Source organism: Anolis sagrei, chromosome 3, assembly GCF_037176765.1.
Source record: "Anolis sagrei isolate rAnoSag1 chromosome 3, rAnoSag1.mat, whole genome shotgun sequence".
Taxonomy (NCBI): domain Eukaryota; kingdom Metazoa; phylum Chordata; class Lepidosauria; order Squamata; family Dactyloidae; genus Anolis; species Anolis sagrei.
In genome coordinates this window covers 100998924-101017012 of record NC_090023.1, presented here as the reverse complement: position 1 = coordinate 101017012, position 18089 = coordinate 100998924, and the positions used below count along the sequence as shown (strand labels likewise).

Genomic DNA, 18089 nt, shown 5'->3' with positions numbered 1-18089 from the left:
CAGCTCTTTAAGCCGCTCCTCATAGGGCTTGTTCTACAGCAAAGTGTGGTATGCGGAGGAGGGAATGGAGAGGAGGAATGCTCCCTGCGGGAGAAGCCCCACTTTCATGACTAGCAGCAACTCCACCTTAACAGAGCCTCAAGGAAAAGCGCTTGACCTTAAACAGAGCCCGACACTCACCACTCTGACAGTTAGGGAATAAAGCCAATCCCGGCGTCCCAAGCCATCTTTGATCGTGGGGCACGGGGAAGCGGGGATCGGGTTTACCTACTCCAGATAATAAAAGGTTCTAATCACACACACACACACAGAGAGAGAGAGAGACTGGGATGCGGGATCTCCTCCTCTCTTTCCCTCCCACGCCTCTCTCAAGTCCCCCGATCTACTGAGGGCGGCAGCCTCTTCCTCCTCCTCCTCCTCCTCCTCCGTCTTTCCTCCTTCCCTCCCCACCCGGGTCGGAGGAGCCTTGCCTTGCCTTGCTTTGCCCTGCCTGCCTCCTCCGGCGACGGGGACCTCCCCCGCGCTTGCCACGATCGCGGGAGGCACGCCGGGAGGGGCTGCTGTTCTTGCTGCTGCTGTGAAGCCGGCCAAGGGACCTCTCGTCCTTCCCTATTGCCTGGAGGTTCCTCTTCCTCCCCCTCCTGGGTGCCCTTTCGCCTCCTCCTCCTCCTCCTCTCCTCCTCCTCCTCCTCTTGGCGTGCCTTGACCCTCTAGGAGCCGAGCCATGAGGCATCCTCGCCAGCTTGGCTGCCACCACCCCGAGCTCCTCGACAGCAGCCCAGGAGGGACCTGTTGGCCGGCCAGGAAGTTCCAGGAGGCGCCTCTCCGATGCTGAGGAACCCTGCGGAGCCCCCTCCCTCTTCCTCCTCCTCCTCTCCTTCTTCCTCCTCCGCTTCCCTGGGAGACCCAACGCCGGAGACTTGCCTCCCTTCGCTCGGGGCTGCTGGACGGTGCTACTTCTTCTTCTTCTTCCTCCTCCTCCTCCTCCTGCTCCTGGGTGGCCTCCGCCCCTCCGCCCACCCTGGGAGACTCATGGCCCACCCGGTGGCCCTCAGGACCTCCAAGAGTGGCGGGGTGCTGCTTCCTTGGGGCCACTGATGCTTCCTGGAAGGAAGAGCGGGCAGCCTTAGCGGGGAGGCAGCCAGGAGGGGCCCCTTCGAGGAGCGCGCTGGACACGAGGAGCCCAGGACGGGGAGGCGGGAGAGAAGCGGGCTCCGGAAAGCCGCACAGACCCAGAAGAGCCGTGCACCCCTTCCTTGCATACAGGCACCCCCTCCCTCCCGACCTCCTCCTCCTCCTCTTCCTCCCTCCTCGCCTCCTCCTGGGCTGCCCGGACTTTCTGCCCTGCTCCCCCTCCCCTCCTCGGCTCTCCGGATCATGTCCGCTCGGCTGTTGCTGGGTGTCTTCCTCCTCTCCGTGCTCCAAGCTTGGTAAGTCCCACTCGGCGCGCCTCTCTCGCCTTTCGCCTCCCCTCCTCGACCTCGCTTCTCAGGCTGCGTTTGAAGGAAAGCCGGGGGGGGGGGGGGGGCACGGGCCAAGGCAGAGGTAACGTAGGGGTAACGTTTGCCCGTTCCTTGGAGAGCCCTCCGCCTTTCCCAGCTGTCTGCTGGGCTCCACAGGGAACAATTGACTCACCTCGAGTGGGAATTGACTCACACGGACCCCTCGGGGAAGAAATGGTCCTTTTATGAGCCTCTGTGGAAACAGTGGTTTCCCGGCGTCCCAAGCCATCTTTGATCGTGGGGCACGGGGAAGTGTGGCTCGGATTTTCCTACTCCAGATAATTAAAGGTTCCCTCTCGAGCTGAATCCCCCCACTCTCACCCCACGCTGGTTTGGCGGAAAGTTTTCGGATGGGAGCAAGCGAGCCCTTCTTGCTTTTCAGGCGGCCGAAGCTGGGGGGGGGGGGGGGGGGGTTACGAGTTGACACTAGGCAATGTTTGCCCATAAGTTCTATTTTGAAGTTGGACATCCTGCTTCTTGGCAGGGGGTTGGACTAGATGGCCCACGAGTCTTTTCCAACTCCATGATGCTGTGATTCTATCCCTGCGCCTCCCGAAATCACCCTTGAGTGCCACCAAGTTTCAGAGGGTTAAGAACGTTAACAGAAGTGGAGGGCTGATCTGTCGGGAGGAGCCAAAGAAAATCCGGTAAAAGAAGCCGCGGAGTCCCAAACCGAAGCATCAGTTTGCCCCTCTTGGGGAGACCTTGTTGAGGCATTGAGCTAGATTAAGAGGGTGCGTGTGCCTCTCGTTTAGGAGGGAAGCCTTGCCAGGCTGCTCGAATTGGACAGATCAAAGCCATTGCTTGAACAACTTGTAGCAGATAAACCTCCCCGATCCTTTCCTTTGATCATCATATCTCGCATTTACCATATCAACAATGCCTTAATTCCGTATCATAATGCTCTCTTTGTCATTTCTGCGCCTTGGGGTCCCCTTCTCGCCTTCTTTTCTCCCGTTTTAGAGCTGCCCGGGGGGGGGGGGGTGTTGCCATTGCCTTCCTCGTGTGGTGCAATTGCAAAGCCCTTCGCCTTCATCCAAATGTCCCTTTGTCCACTGCATTTGGATGAAGGTGAAGGCCTTTGCAATTGCCCCACATGAGGAAGGCAATGGCAATCCCCTTCGGAAGGAGTCTTGCTAAGAAAACCGAGCGAAAGGTTCTCCTAAGGAAAGGAGGCATGGCGCCGATTCTGCTTCTCTTTCTCTCTAACTTTAGCAGGAAGCACTGCCTTTCCAAAGGAGGCTGTTGACATCACTCTTGAGGGAGGGAATGTGCTCCAGAATTTCGCCTGGGAGCTATCCAGAGTGCTGAATTCTTCTAAAGCTACGGTTCAGCACCTCGGATAGCTGCCTTGAAGTTCAGGGAGAGATTCGGCCAGAATAGATTCACCACTGGGTTTTGGAAGGGGCCCACCAGCTGCCTCTTCCTACCTGTAACTCCTCCAGAAAGATTGAGGTTTTTTTTGCTACTATTGTTAGGTGCTTTCAAGTCCATTCCAAGGAAGGCAAACCCAATCCTCTGCAGGAATTATTTAACAGAGTTTTGCCATGGTTTTTCTCCAGACATAGCCAACAGGACATGGTGCTCCTTGGTAGTCTCTTTTCTAAGCAACCAAGAATACTCTATAGTCGTTTCTCATCTGAATTATCCCCAATATAAATAAACACAAGCAGGCATTTAAATTGTGATTCATTTAGATGGCTTTCAAACCAATCAAGGATTAAGCACATTAGTTGGAGAAATCCATGACTACTAGAATCGAAGTGTCTTCATATGACCTCATGTATAAGAGAGGGCATATTTTGAGCATTCCTTATTCACATGAGCAGGGATGGCTGGGTTGTACAAGGGCCCACATTCAAAAGCACTCAAAACACACTCATTGGCAAAGAGTATGTGCAAAGCTGCACCCATCCCAGTCTCACAATGCCATGTATAGGAGGGGGTGCACATGCACCTCCTTCTGGTCTTTTACATCTTTAACAAGCCACCAAAAAGAGACATTACTCGGATGTGTACCTGTATCTGTCCTGTCAGATACTGTAGGAATGCACAATGCACTTGCACAAATATCTGTGATCCCTACTTGAGGGATAAAGGGGTTATCATTGTGTGTAATTTGACTCACAGTGATTTATCTAGGTTAGCCCTCTTCAACTTAGCAGTTTTGGACTATAGCTCCAGTTGGTCTCAATGAAGATAATTAATGGTGAGAGATTCTGGAAGATGAAGTGCAAAACATCTAAAAGACACAAGATTGGAGAAGTCTGTTGATGTGACTGACATTATGTGATCCAAGTATCAATAATGGCTTAAAATTTGGCTAGGTGACTAGTTGTCAGACCGCTGAATGAATGCAGACAGGACGATATAACCAGATATGTGGCTATATTGGAAAGACTTGATCATCAATGCTCTCTCACTTGCATTCTCATCACATGATTCCCTCCCTTGTTGGTCCTTAATTTAAACAGGTTTTTGAAGTTCTCCTTCAATGTTAGGGAATGAAATTGAGTATGGAATAAGCAAGGTGAGTGAGAACTGGATTCTTCCTTTCTATCTCCACCAAGCTGACACTTCTATCTGGGTTTTAATGTTTACAAAACTCAAAATCCTGCTTCCTGCTTCCCTTTGCAAAAACAACAATGTTTCCCTGTGTCCCAACCACCTGAAATTGAAAGCTTGTCTTTAAACATGAAAGTTCAATATAGTGGAAAGATATTATTAGAACTGTCCTCAAAACTGCAAAGCCAAATAAGACCATTGCCAAATTTTGTAGTATGCATAATACCATAAATAAAATGTGCATTGTATGAAGATGTACCTTTCCTGTCTTTCCAATCTTTTTTATTATGGAACTTGGAGCACTCACACTGTAAGAAAAGGAGACAGGTCCCCTACACCTATGTCTTTTTGCAAGAGTATTTCTTGAGGGTAGCTGTGAGTTTTCAGGATGGTGTGGCCATGCTCCAGAAGCATTATCTCATGATGTTTCGTCCACATCTATGGCTGGCAAAATGTCAGGAGGGTTTGCTTCTGGAACATGGCCATACATCCCAGAAAACTACAGCAACCCAATGATTCTGGCCATGAAAGCTTTCAACAATGGTATTTCTTGTGTTCACTTCTTCCTTCCTTCCATCCATCCAATCATCCATTGCTTTATTGATATCCCATTTTTTTCCTCCAAACTAGAGCTCAAGGGAGCTTGCAAAAGATGGAATACAATAATTATTTTAGACTTTATTTATTTATTTTATTTCCTATATTTTTACTGTGCTCTATCTCACCCCGAAGGGGACTCAGAGCAACCTTTGCATCCATGGTTTCTGCAATCACAGATTTAACCATACACAGCCTTAAAATGTAAGAGAGAGAGAGAGAGAGAGAACCAACTTTTTGCCATTTTTATGTGAGCACCAGTTTATTATGCCATATTTATAATGGGAGGTATATGGTAATTAGAGTTCATAATTAAAAACCTACAAAACCAAGATGAAACCAATATTGAATAAAACAGAATTAAATCCAATTAAAATTTACTTTAAAACAGATAGAGGGAAATAAGCAGATATAATATGGAAAGACTTGATCAAACAGATCAAACACTTCCTCATTTCTCTATACTCATAATCCTATATAATTTACATTTGATGGTGCCATATAAATACTAATAGCTGTGAGTTTTCTGAGCTGGAACATGGCCATACAGCCCACAAAACTCACAGCAATGCAGTGATTCCAGCCATGAAAGCCTTCGACAACACAAAATACTAATACTAACCATCTTTGCTTTTCTTGATAGGAAAGATGCTTTCCACCCTTTGATCTGTTTACCTGCTTTTTTCTGATCCCCCCCCCCCCCCCAAATCTGCAATATCTAGAAGAACCTAGAGCTGCTCACATTATTCCAAACATGAATTGATTTAAAAGCAGTATGATATTGGTCATTTTATTTTGTAACTACCTTCTTGTTTGTCTGTCGAATGACATTTGGCAATTCCTTTTGAAAACTGTTATTTAAATTCACACACTCTCACACACACTGAATTTCACTGAACTCTCCTTCAAAGCTCCAAGAGCAATTCCTGTTTTTGTTGTAACCCTTTCAAATTTCAACAGTGTGTTTCTGTATCTGAGTGTTCATAATGAAATCTACATCTACTGGGCATAGCAGTGAATATCATTTGCCATTTGGATGCCCATTCACCCATCTTGGAACAGCTTTTCAAAAAAAGTGAAGGGTCCTTTACAGACAGCTTAGATTTCACGCTCTGGAAAAACCCGAGATGACCTTAAAACATTGCTATTTCACTGTCCGTTTATGAATCCAAGTCATTTATGAATAAATCACATAGTACTGATTCCTGCCCACTCTACTTCCAATTAGGAAGGATGATAAGGATTTACCCAAATTCACACCTTTCCTCACATCTGGGATGCAAAGAATTCAAGGATTAAACAATCTGGATGTGAGAGAAGCCAAAATTGACAGATTTAGTCACCTGTTTACTCATTGGATAGTTAACTTAAAAATCTAGCTTTTAATCCTATTGTACTCAGTCATATTTTGGGTTAAATCAGGGTTACCTTTTAATCAGAGAAGATTTTCAATATAGACAACAAACACACCTTATTTTATTTAAAAATATAGGACAGCATCTTTTTTCCATGTCAGGAGTGACTTGAGAAACTGCAAGTCACTTCTGGTGTGTGAGAATTGACCGTCTGCAAGGACGTTACCCAGGGGATGCCTGGATGTTTTGATTTTTTACCATCCTTGTGGGAAGCTTGGGGAACTGGAGCTGGCAGAGGGAGCTCAATCCGCTCTCCCTGGATTTGAACCACTCAATCAGTCAGTAGTCCTGCTGGCACAAGGGTTTAACTCATTGCGCCACCAGGGGTTCATAGGAAAGCAATAAGCAATGAGCACATAGCAGGCAGGAATGACAACCCTCTTACAAAATTTGGCCAATGCAAAAGGGGAAAATTTTAATTTCAACTTTATTATGGAGGTTATCTCAAAATGTATATTTTTCCCATATTCAAGATGAAAAGATTTTGAGATATTTTCCATTTAAAAATGTGGATGCTCTACAAAGTAAAACTCACCACTACTCTTGCTATAAATGTAGATATTTGGAGTGGGCGGGGGGGGGGGGGGGACTCAGCTTCTTCTCTTTACAATCAGACATATCCATTTACTTCTTGGTTTCGATGCTCTACAAAGTGAAACTCACCACTACTCTTGCTATAAATGTAGATATTTGGGGTGGGGGGGGGGACTCAGCTTCTTACTTCTCTTTACAATCAGACATGTCCATTTGCTTCTTGGTTTAGATGCTCTACAAAGTGAAACTCACCATTACTCTTGCTATAAATGTAGATATTTGGGGTGGGGGGGGGGGACTCAGCTTCTTACTTCTCTTTACAGTCAGACATGTCCATTTGTTTCTTGGTTTGTTTTCCTTGTTATCTATTCCAAAAGACATCCTATTCCCCATCTCCACTATTTCTTGGAAGCCTCTTGTGGGCAACTTTGTTCATAATTTTTGGGCATAAAGATCATGTTCAGCTTCCCAACTCCCATCAGTTTAGTTCTGTCCTACAAATATGATGTAGGTGGAAAGTATTTCAGTGGTAGTTGTGTAGCCATGTGTGGGAACAAAGACAATAAAAATATAGTTGGGGTTCTCCAGCTGAAATTTCACCTTTACTGAGTACTATATTTGAATTTATCCAGTATGAAGGCCCCATGGCGAAAGAATGCATTTAATACATTGGGAAAATCTTTGTGTTTTCAGTTATGAAGTTAACGTTAGATTATGGGGAAAGTGAGATCAATTTGAGATCAAACAGATTCAATTATTTGGAGGAGCCATTGCTATTGTTTTGTGCCTTCAAGTCATTCCCAAGTTATGGCAACTTTAACATGGACTTATCATAGGGTTTTCTGAGGCTGAGAATGTGTGACTTACCCAAGTAATCCGGTGGGTTTCCACAACTGAGCAGAAAATCATACCTCGGTCTCTAGAGTCATACTCCAATGCTGAGATCGCGACACCATATAAAGCAAATCAGCTTTCTGTGCATGATGCCATGCAGTCCACCTACTTAAGTATTGAATCTCCTTTGCCCCTGAGATTAACATCTTCAGATTAGAACATATTTTAGAGGTAGCTGTGTTGCATACTTAAAAACACCAACACATTCTCAAAGTCATCCTGTGGTGAAGAGTTGCAAGAGGTGGATCAGGGATGGCTCAGTCATGCCAGAAGTCAACAATGTGGTTAAACACATAGAGCTGATGAAACACATCTGCTCTATTATATAAAAAGAAAAAAGACGATGAAACACACGGAGAATTTTGATCCCTAAAAGAAACACTTTGTAAATATGTTCTGATGAGGACAACCTTTCCTCTCAGTACAGACATAAAGTATATTTTGTTTTACATATATTTCATAATTTGAAATCAGATACCAATTTTATCTTTTCCTCAAATTTCTTCAAAACAGAGGTTGTTTATGTGCTGTCTTCTAACAACCACTTTCAATCTGTTGTCAAAACAAAGAGAATAATACTCTTAGAAACCTCCAGACACAGAATGCCACTTCATCAAAAGGATGACTTTCTCATTAAAGGTAAAAAAAAAACCCAAACAAACATACAAACAGATCAAAAACAAAACACAAGCAATTTTTTGCTTGCATCTATTTTTGAAAAGTAAAATAACCCTACACAAGTTTTGGAACTGAGTACCACCTGGGAGGGGTTCAAAATTGGTTCCTGGATCTGTCATGAATAAAAAACCAGCATTGTTAAGCACTTCTTTGAACCAGTTTCAATCAGCATAATCAATGATCAAGGATAATGGGAGCTGAAATCCAGCAACACCAGCTTTAAGCTGTTCAGTGTTCTATAGAAATAATATCAGTACAGTCTGAAGCTTCTTGCAGCGACAAACAACAAAGATGGAAGACTGGGGCATAAATAACAAAGGTCTGGCCCAGGCGAGGTTATGAGGGGACTAGAGCACACACATCCTCACATACATAAGGCCGGGTAATTTGAAACTGCCACTGTATTTAAAATATTTTCCTTTGCTAGCACCAAATATTTATTTAAAGATTTCTTTTGCTGCCACCAGTTTATTATTTCATAGGCCACCTCCTTCAATAGAATGTTTTAAAAGCCACACAAAGCCTTCAGTTGACATGAAACAGGAATATGTTGTTTATTTTGTTCTGGAACAGTAAATAAATGTAGTGGTTTCAATAGATTAACAGGTTTGACTTGGTTAGATAAATAATCCTATAGCTTGAGTTTCTTAAACAAGTTCCCCACACAGGAATACAAACAGGTTATTTTGAACCTTTTGAAATCTTCCTTTCCACATCAGCACTCTAATCACTATAGAGGCCTAACTATTTTCCTCAAAGAAGTCTCTTTTAACAACAAACAGTTCCCAAAACCCTTTCTTCCTTCCTCCCCCTTCAAACTCCTAACTCCTCTTCAGACTTCCATCTCCCGACTCTAACTCTCAACTGACGTAAAATGGCTGCCTGAGCTTCTTCTAGTGGCCTCTGGTTCCACCCATTTCCAGTTACTCAGCATTTCCTTCCAATTTAATCAGCCCTTATCTTTATGATTGCTTCCTGTTAAACTCAGCAGTGGGGAAGCCAGTGGTTAATTGGGGGTATTTGCAGTCTATTTCCACTCTAACTGCCATGCCTCCATCCTATGGATATAAAGCAGGCATGAGCAAAGTTTGGGCCTCCAGGTGTCTTGGATTTCAACTCCCACAATTCCTAGCAGTTGGTAGGCTGTTATAGAGTTTGATATAGAGTTTGCTCTCTTGGGATATTCTCCATCAGAGAGTAGTATTATCTCACCAAACTACAAAATGTAAAAAGTATGATTCCATAGGAAGCAACCATGTAAGTTAAAGTGAAACCATAGCACCAAAGAACCACAGGTGGGATGGGTGCAGTAGTTCCTCAACATCTTGCAACTTACAGCATTGTGAAACCAACTGTGTTTGTGGCTTGACTATAAATCTCGCAACCAAATCTGTCACATGAGAAGATACTGTCAGAGGCAGAGCAGCAAGTAGATCTCTCCTCATCACCCAAGCAAGGCATACAGTACCCATAGCCACCAGCTGCAACAAGTGCCAACATAGCTTTGTGGGCAATATAATAATAATGAACAATGGATGAAACAACTAACCATTTGTTCTTATCTTATGGCACACCAAAATCCATTGCTTGAGGCAGCCACCTTACTTTGTTACATGATGGGGATGAACCTGAGTGGTGGACTTAAGTTATTCTAGACTCTGGACATGACAACAAGGTCTTTAGCATCTAACTTGTTCAAAAAGTAGTCTTCATCTGTGTGGAGGTGGATTGTCCCCCTATTCAATCTCAATTTTTGCCCTAAAGTCCTGCCTTGCTGGCACCATTGAAAAAATGCATGGATTCCAGAGCCCTGTATATTTTACCCAGGGATTGCTCTACATGTAAGCTTTTGGAGTGGAGACAGAAAACAGTTGAAAGAAGACTAAATTTGTTCAGAACTTTTTCATAACTCATCTCAGAAAGCAAATAATTCAGTTAATGTATCCTGATAAATCATGGGTGTCAGCATTTGAAGGGGAAAAATTACTAGTTTAACAAATGAACCAGTACGAGCCACAAGCACAAAATGCAGTTTCTTTCTATATCTTTTTTAAAGAGAGTTCAAATATCCCAGATGTACTAAACTGTAATTTAACTTAGGCAGCTCTCAAATCCAGTTGCTGGCTGGTACAACATATAAATAAAACAATTTTGCAGCAAGCTCAGAATGGTTGCAATCATATTAACAAATATAAAATTTGGGGGAATGCTCATAGATGGACCAAACAGAAAGGGGAAGAGGGGAATGAACAAATTCATAATTTGGGGGCTTTATCTCAGTGGTGGCTATTTCTACTTCAAGCCTTCTTTGAAAGCACCAATGAAAGAATTTAAGTGCAAATAGGGTTTTAATCTCTAAACCTACACCTCATCCATCCTTCATGTAAGAGATAAAAAGAGCAATTATTCCCAGTCTCCTTAACCAATGACTTTAGTGGATAGGTCTGATAGGACTTGTAATCAGATGAGTTCCCCACTACGTTAAATCCATCTGAGAATGCCTTTCTAATAAAAACAATAACTTGTGTACCTTCAACTGAGGTCAGATTAATGGTGCTTCCTCCATTGGCCTTGATAAAGGTTAAAATATTTGTACATTTAGTTCAGAAGTTGGAAAAGTGATCCTGGAACTGCAGTTTCCAAAAGAATTCAGCAGGAAATGCTGACAGTTGTAGTCGAAAATTCACACATTTATTAGGCTAACAGAAAAGCACATCATGCAACCTTTTGGTGCTTCACTATATTTTGCTGCATGGCCAATACATCTACCCTTTAATATTGAATTCAAACTAGTATTTGTAATCTCTGGTCTAGCCTATTATTGAGAATCAACATGGTTCGAGTGTTGGACTATGACTTTGGAAAGTCCAAATTCTGGCTTGGTTCATGGAAACCCATTGGGTAACCTTGAGTGAATCAAAGGAAATATCTGCATTTAATGACAAGGGCTTCTGGATCAGCACTGAGGTGGTCAAACTATGAATGGAGCTGATCTGGGGTAATTTGTGGCCAGGCCATGTTAATGTGGAATTCGGAGCCAGCCACAACTTTGGGCCCTTGTAAACAGTTGGGCTGGTTCTGAGATGGAACGAGCCATAACTGTTACATGGTCATCCTGTGTTCACTGGGCTTGCATGGCTTTGGGAACACAGGACGGCACTTACCATACCCTTTCATTTTCTGTTTTGTGGCAGTCTCCAGGTGTGACATCAACTGAGGTGACTGGGGAGCCAGGGATGAGAGGGAAGAGGAGGGGGCATTCCAGAAAACATTGCTCCAGGTGACAACTGACGAATGAAACTCATGTTACACCAAGAGACTGCTGTGACATTGAGAATGAGAGGGGAAAGTAAAGCTAACTTTTTTAAAAAAAATTATTTGAATCGCTCTTTGACAGTTCTCTATGCCTTATTCTCTTTGCAGAATGAGAGTTCTGTGAGAAAAGAACTGATGGCACACTTTTTTCAGTGAACTGTCCTACAAATAGAAAATGAGCACAGGATTTAATACAGCCCATTCCCTGTGGCCCTTGTTCACTAACCTTGTTCACTAATTTCTTAAAAATTAGAGGAGCATTTAAAAATAGAAACCGGAATCCTGTCTCAGCTTAGCTAAGCAATTAGTTAATTAAGTAACTTCCCCTGCCCCTGGCCTGACTCCCCAAAATGTGATGAAAACATCCATCAACCTTACTCTGATTCCTTCTTCCCATGCAGCTTATAAAAGTTGTGGGTTGTAAAGCAGGATGGAGGGTGTGTAAAGCAACAAACTGTGGTTGTAAATGTGAAAGAGTTACCTAGAACAGCACATGACTTCTCCTTTCCTAATCAAGGAGCATAATATCCAGGCCACCCAAGTTATTTTGGCATCAAGGCCAGCAATAAATATCAAATAGCTAATACCTTGCCAACATTTTGGGCCACTAGAAATCTGCTGCCTGAAGTAGTCATCTCACACTGCCTAGTGGTAATGTTGGTCCTGATATTCCTAATGCATTTTGGTTATAGTTACTGTGCATCCTTGCACTCTTCTAGATTGATCTGAATTATCAGGCGATCTTGCAATGTAGCTTGTTGTGTCTCAGTAGCTTTTGCCCATTGTTGTCTCTGCATCCTCTAGTTCTATTCTTTTGGAGGACTATTTGTGGTAATTTCCTGGATCTGATTGTTCAATTTTTTTTTAAAAAAATGAGGTTTACTATATGTTGGTTTGAATGGTAATTTTTTCCCTCTATTTTTTTAAAAATAGTTAACATTGGACTATAGTGCAAATGTGACAGTTCACTGATGCACTGTAATTCGAACAATATGGAGACTGAGGGTGGGGTGTGTGTGTGTGTGTGGAGAAGGAATATGTTTTGCACTGACATTTATTCCCATTTAATGTTGCAACTGGCACCAGAAATTGACCAAAAATACTGTAGTTCAGGACAACAGAAACTGGGTCATTTTGGAAACAGAATTGCAACAATAAATACAATAACCTTCAGGAACTTCTGGCCATGTTTGCTTTTTCTGAAGGGGCCCTTTTATTCTTCTTTCCTGTAGAAATGGCTTGGATTTTTTTTTTATTTCCAATAAAAACACAAAAACCAACCCATGCAGTATGCTGAGAGTGTGGTAGTGATGAATTTCTTGGTGATGATGGTCATGATGACAGACATGAGGACTACTGTTCAAACCTATGTTCATTCTCCTACTAGATGCAAGTGGAGCAGAAAGCCCTGCTGGAAAGCTAAGAGACTTAGAGGGGAAATCTCATTGGTGCCAATGGGAACACTTTTTAAGGAAACCTCATATCCATATTTCAGGATTGGTGCCTCATTTTGACTGCAGTTGGGAAAGGGAAGAACAAACCTTTCCATGTGGTAGTAGTGTAAGTAAACACACACACAACCACACCATGATTGATCAATTTTGCTTGGTTTTGAAATCCTGAAACACAGTTTAATGCTACACATTCACCATAGTATTCAATATAGCCCACAGCTGTAAAGCACTCTCTTCTTTCCACAATGTAAAGAGCCTACAGTCTGTTCTATCACTGCATTTTCACTTGACTTGCTCTATGTGTTGATGTAGCCTTTATAGGAGCCAAGCCATTTTGAAGCATGAATAAATGAAACTCTACCATTTTTTTCATGTCAGGAGCAACTTGAGAAACTTCATGTCACATCTGGTGTGAGAGAATTGGCTGTCTGTAAGAACGGCCAGGGGATGCCCAGATGATTTAACCATCCAGTGGGAGGCTTCTCTCATGTCCCTACATGAGAAGCTGGAGCTGAGAGATGGGAGCTCACCCCGCTCCCTGGATTTGAACCACCAACCTTTAAGTCAGCAGTCCTGCCAGCACAAGGATTTATGTCATTGCGCCAACAGGGGATCCTTGCCATTACATTACTGTATCATTACAAGGGACTGATGAATCTGTCAATCTCACTTCCTACCACATATTGATCTTTTTTTTTAAAAAAATAAAAAAATAGCCATGCTATGAAAAAACAACTGTTCAATTTCTGAAAGTTTTACTGTTAAAACAAACATTGGGAAATGGTACTTTTTTTAGATTATAGCTACTTCAAATATGCAGCCATAGAACTATGGGAAGTATAGTCCAAGAAAGGGAACATTTCCAGGCTTTGAAACAAACTGAATTAATTCTTTGCCATCTGGAACAACTAAATTCAATATGTTGTTTTCATCACAGACAAGACCAGATAGCTTGTGTCTGATATTTGTTAAAAATGTATGGAGTGGGGTGTTGGAGAAAAAAATAAAGACAACCATAAGTCAATTTCAGAAACTCAGTGTTCAAAGACTCGTAGCTTGTTGGGTAAAATCTATCACTTTTGCCTCTTTCCACATTCAACTGCAAAAAGGTAACGTCTTGATTTTTTTCTCATTGTGTTTATACATTGCTTTTTAGAAAGTTATAAAAAAACAAATGAAATGAAATTCTTTGTCATCACTGGAAATGACTTCAGTAAAAGTAACCCCCAATGTAAGAAGAATATGCTATATGCTGGATACTAATGTCTTTGGTGACCAATTCAATTTTATTAAAACTGAATAGATTTATACAGAATATATTTCACAGATATTTTTATTTATTGCATCAGAAGCAAATTGAGAATACAGCTATCATGTACAAAAAACCACAACCAAAGTCAAAAACTTGGCATTAGGCTAGATTTCCTTTGACCAGAAGCAGGCCATTTCGAGTGCCTCTGGTGTAGCTGTAAGAAGGTCCTCCTTGTACATGTGGCAGGGGTCAGACTGCATTGTTATAGGTGGTCTATGGCTTGCTCTATTCCACGCTTACTTGTCGTGGACTCCACTTTGTAGCCACATTTCTGAAGATTGGCTTTGCATCTCATGATCCCAGAGCACAGTCTATTCAGCGCCTTCCAAGTCACCCAATCTTCTGTGTGCCCAGGAGGGATCGTCTCATATGGTATCAGCAACTGATTGAGGTTCTGGGTTTTAGTCTGCCAGTGTTGGACTCTTGCTTGCTGAGGTGTTCCTGTTAGTATCTCATTGGCATGCTGGCTGATGTCCGAACAGAGGATGGGCCAAAGATGTCAATTCCTTGGTCCTTTCATTGCAGGTTACTTTTTTCTGACAGATATCAGGTGGTGCAATACTGGCTAAACAGTATAATTTCTCCAGTGGTCTTGAGCATAGACATCCTATGATAATACGGCATGTCTCATTAAAGCTTTCCTCATGTCCATTAAGGGGGATGTGAGAAGTCTCCCTGCAGGATAGTAACACATCTGGGCTTCCTTTGGGCAACGTCTTCATAGTCGACTGATTTTTTTTCACCCCAGAAGCAACTTACAGCAAGCAGGCAAGCAAGCAAACAAGTATTTTACAGTGTTCAGTGTTTCTTACATGCACATAGTAATGCAGTCCTGCTCTCTTGCTTGATTTCTGTGATTGATATATTTGGGGAAGTAGAACAATCCCTTATGGGCATGGACCCTACAAAGTTAATTTCAGAAAATTTCAGGTAGGAAAGTTTATTGAGCTTTAATCTTATCTGTAAGCCACACTGAAAAGCCAAAAATCCCTTTTTTTGTTGGGGCTGCTAAGAGGTGTGGGTGGTTTCCCCAAACCAGATCTGCACAATAATTTAATGTAAATAGGTTTATTAACAGAAGGATTCCTATCTGTTGCACTAACCAGTCCCTAAGTTCATCCAACCTGTTTTAGAATGGTTCCTCATCTTAATGGAGAAATTTGGTGACAGTTATAGATAATATCAGGATGGAGAACATTATTTCATAAATGTCTTAAAATTTGGTTAGGGTTAATGGGATTAATTTATGTCTAGAGCAAATGTTTCTGGCAATTTGACCAAGATTACCTTTAATTCATTTGAATCAAAGAACACCCTTTTTAGTAGAGTAGTGGAGAACCACAGAGTTTAAATGATTAATTTAATATAAAGTAAGCTTTAAAATGGTCCAACATCCCTGTTTCCTCCCACTGATAAAAACAATAGTAGATATGCACTAGCAAATGTAGCAGACATCAAAATAAAACAAAATAAAACAAATTGATGAGATTTAAAGAATAACTTTGCTTACAAAAACTTGTGTAAGTCATCATACAGGCTCAAAACTTGTTTAGGTGGATCAAATCCAGGTAGAAGATATAAGTCCAGTAAAATGAGGACTGAAATAGGATTTCCTCTCTCATGGTGAAACAAAAGAAAGAACTCCCGTGCAGTCAGCTAGAGCATCATGCAAAAAGGTAAAATAACATGAAGGTACTAACTAACAGGTTAGCATTCTAACACACAAACACAGAGAACAAAGAGTGAATGAAGTTTAACTCTTCTACTTCAAAGGAGATGGGGCATGGCCTTTAGTCACATATGCCATGGAGAAGGGGGCAAACAAATGTGATCGAGGGTCATAAAACAGACAGGAAGAATCATGCAAAGTTGTTAATTGTACACAGTACTTGGTGCGCAATCAGTCATACAAGCGGTTTATTTTTGTAGCGATTCAAACTGAAAATTAGGAAGAAATTGAGTACTTGATTGTACTTTGTTTTTTAAAGCTTAAATTAAATTAACTTTTCAATGTTCTGACTAAAGTTCTTAATTCTTAATTTCTTAGCTTTAAACTACTCTTCATTATGTATTGATATTTTGAAATTTTAAAACAATTAAAACTCTTTCAGTTGTGCATAAGGTTCAGAAAACACCAGAATGTTTGAATGTTGAATGTTTTCACTGGGCAATCCATCTAGAATGGATTGGCATGTGCCAAAGAAGTCACATTTGGTGTGCTGCATCATGTTTTTTATTTGTTTTGGGGTTTTTTTTTTCAATGGGCTGCTACTGCAAGTTAGTGACAACTACTCTACCCATGAATCAATGGAAAGAAAAACTAACAATGTTTGCAACATTTGAAAGAAAGGCGAGATCTACAAATGGATTTGTACATGGACCTTTGGTCAACTTTTACAGAGATTTATTATTTTCAGTTGTGTTTTTTATTGTATTTTTGACTTCTGTTTTTTATATTAGAGTATTATAGTAGGCTACTCAGACACTTCTTTTTGTACTGCTATTGTGCATAAAAACCGTAATTACATTTTTAAATAATAGGAACAAAATTAGGTATCACATAGATAAAGAAGAAAAAATGCATTTATTTATCCCTGATTCATGATCTGGTATGAAATAATGATGTGAGACTGTGCAATTATTTTCCATTAGAGTGCCCTAGTTAGACTTTCATATGTGAAAGGAGGAATATATAGACACACACATGCACACACACTCATATATATATATATATGACAAGAAATAGTTCAGATGCTTCCCTGATTACGGGTTAAAGAAAGATGTGATTAATTTCTAAGGAGTATTATTGTAAATCTGAGTATTAATGTTATCTCCTTTGTTTATTTTTAAATTGCAGCTCAAGGAAGGTCGAAGATGATGACTTTGAGGATTTTACGACAAACCAGAAATGGGTAATGTCTCCAAAAACACACGACACCGATGTGACACTGTTGCTAAACAAGTTGCTAAGAGAATATGATAAAAAGCTGCGGCCAGACATTGGAAGTGAGTGCTATTTTCTACAATTTTCTGCAGTGAAGGTGATGAATGTCTGTATTATTTATTGCAGATAATTATGCTCATGTTCACTCTTTAGTGACCAATGTGAACCGTTAAGAGCAGGCATCCTCAAACTGTGGCTCTCCAGCTGTTTGGTCCTCCAACTCCCAGAAACCCTAACAAGCTTGTTCAATTGTCAGGAATTCTGGGAGTTGAAGGACCAAACAGCTGGAGGACCGCACTTTGAGGATGCCTGGTCAAGAGCAATACCTAATGCTATGTTTATGTTCAGACTGATTATAATCTGTACTATATATGCCAGACAATAGATAATACAAACAATAGAACAGTAAGCTTAATTATAAAAGTCTGTAAATTTACTGAATGACTACATGGAGATCATTTGTAGATGATAATGCTTGGTAAAGAGGAAGGCAGTAGGAAAAGGGAGAGATTGTAGTATATGTAGTTGGATTAATTAAACCAACTCACAGAGTTTGCAAGATCTAGGATATTGGAAGTACCTCCTCCATAGGCTTGCCATAAGTTGGAATTTATTTGACAGCAAACAAAAGTAGAAAGGAAACTTCTGTTTTAAGGTCTCATTGTCTGTCCTCAAAAAGCTGACCAAGATATAGAAAAAACTGATTTTGGGAGTAATATGTGAATTTCATATGAAACTTTTGGGGAACACTTAGTTGTTGTCTTATAAATAAAAAAAAAAGAAAGACAATCGTGCTGGATTGGGAACTTATGGCCCTCTGAATATTGCTGGACTACAGCTTCCATCTCTGCTAACCTTTGACTGCACTGACTAAAAGTA

At 41.4% G+C, this 18089-nt stretch overlaps 1 protein-coding gene across 2 annotated transcripts in view; it reads left to right on the top strand.

Annotated features, from left to right (window-relative positions):
• The first annotated feature begins 349 nt into the window (after window positions 1-349).
• Window positions 350-18089, top strand: part of GABRG3 (gamma-aminobutyric acid type A receptor subunit gamma3) — a 438558-nt gene continuing 420818 nt past the window's right edge. Inside the window, exons 1-2 of one of the 2 annotated variants that reach the window (XM_060769811.2) lie at window positions 350-1430; window positions 17124-17272. In XM_060769811.2, coding sequence (XP_060625794.1) covers window positions 1378-1430; window positions 17124-17272 — 202 coding nt within the window. In that variant the 5' untranslated portion in view covers window positions 350-1377. Of the gene's footprint in view, window positions 1431-17123; window positions 17273-18089 lie in introns of those variants that run through there. The other variant, XM_060769812.2, reaches the window with a different exon arrangement.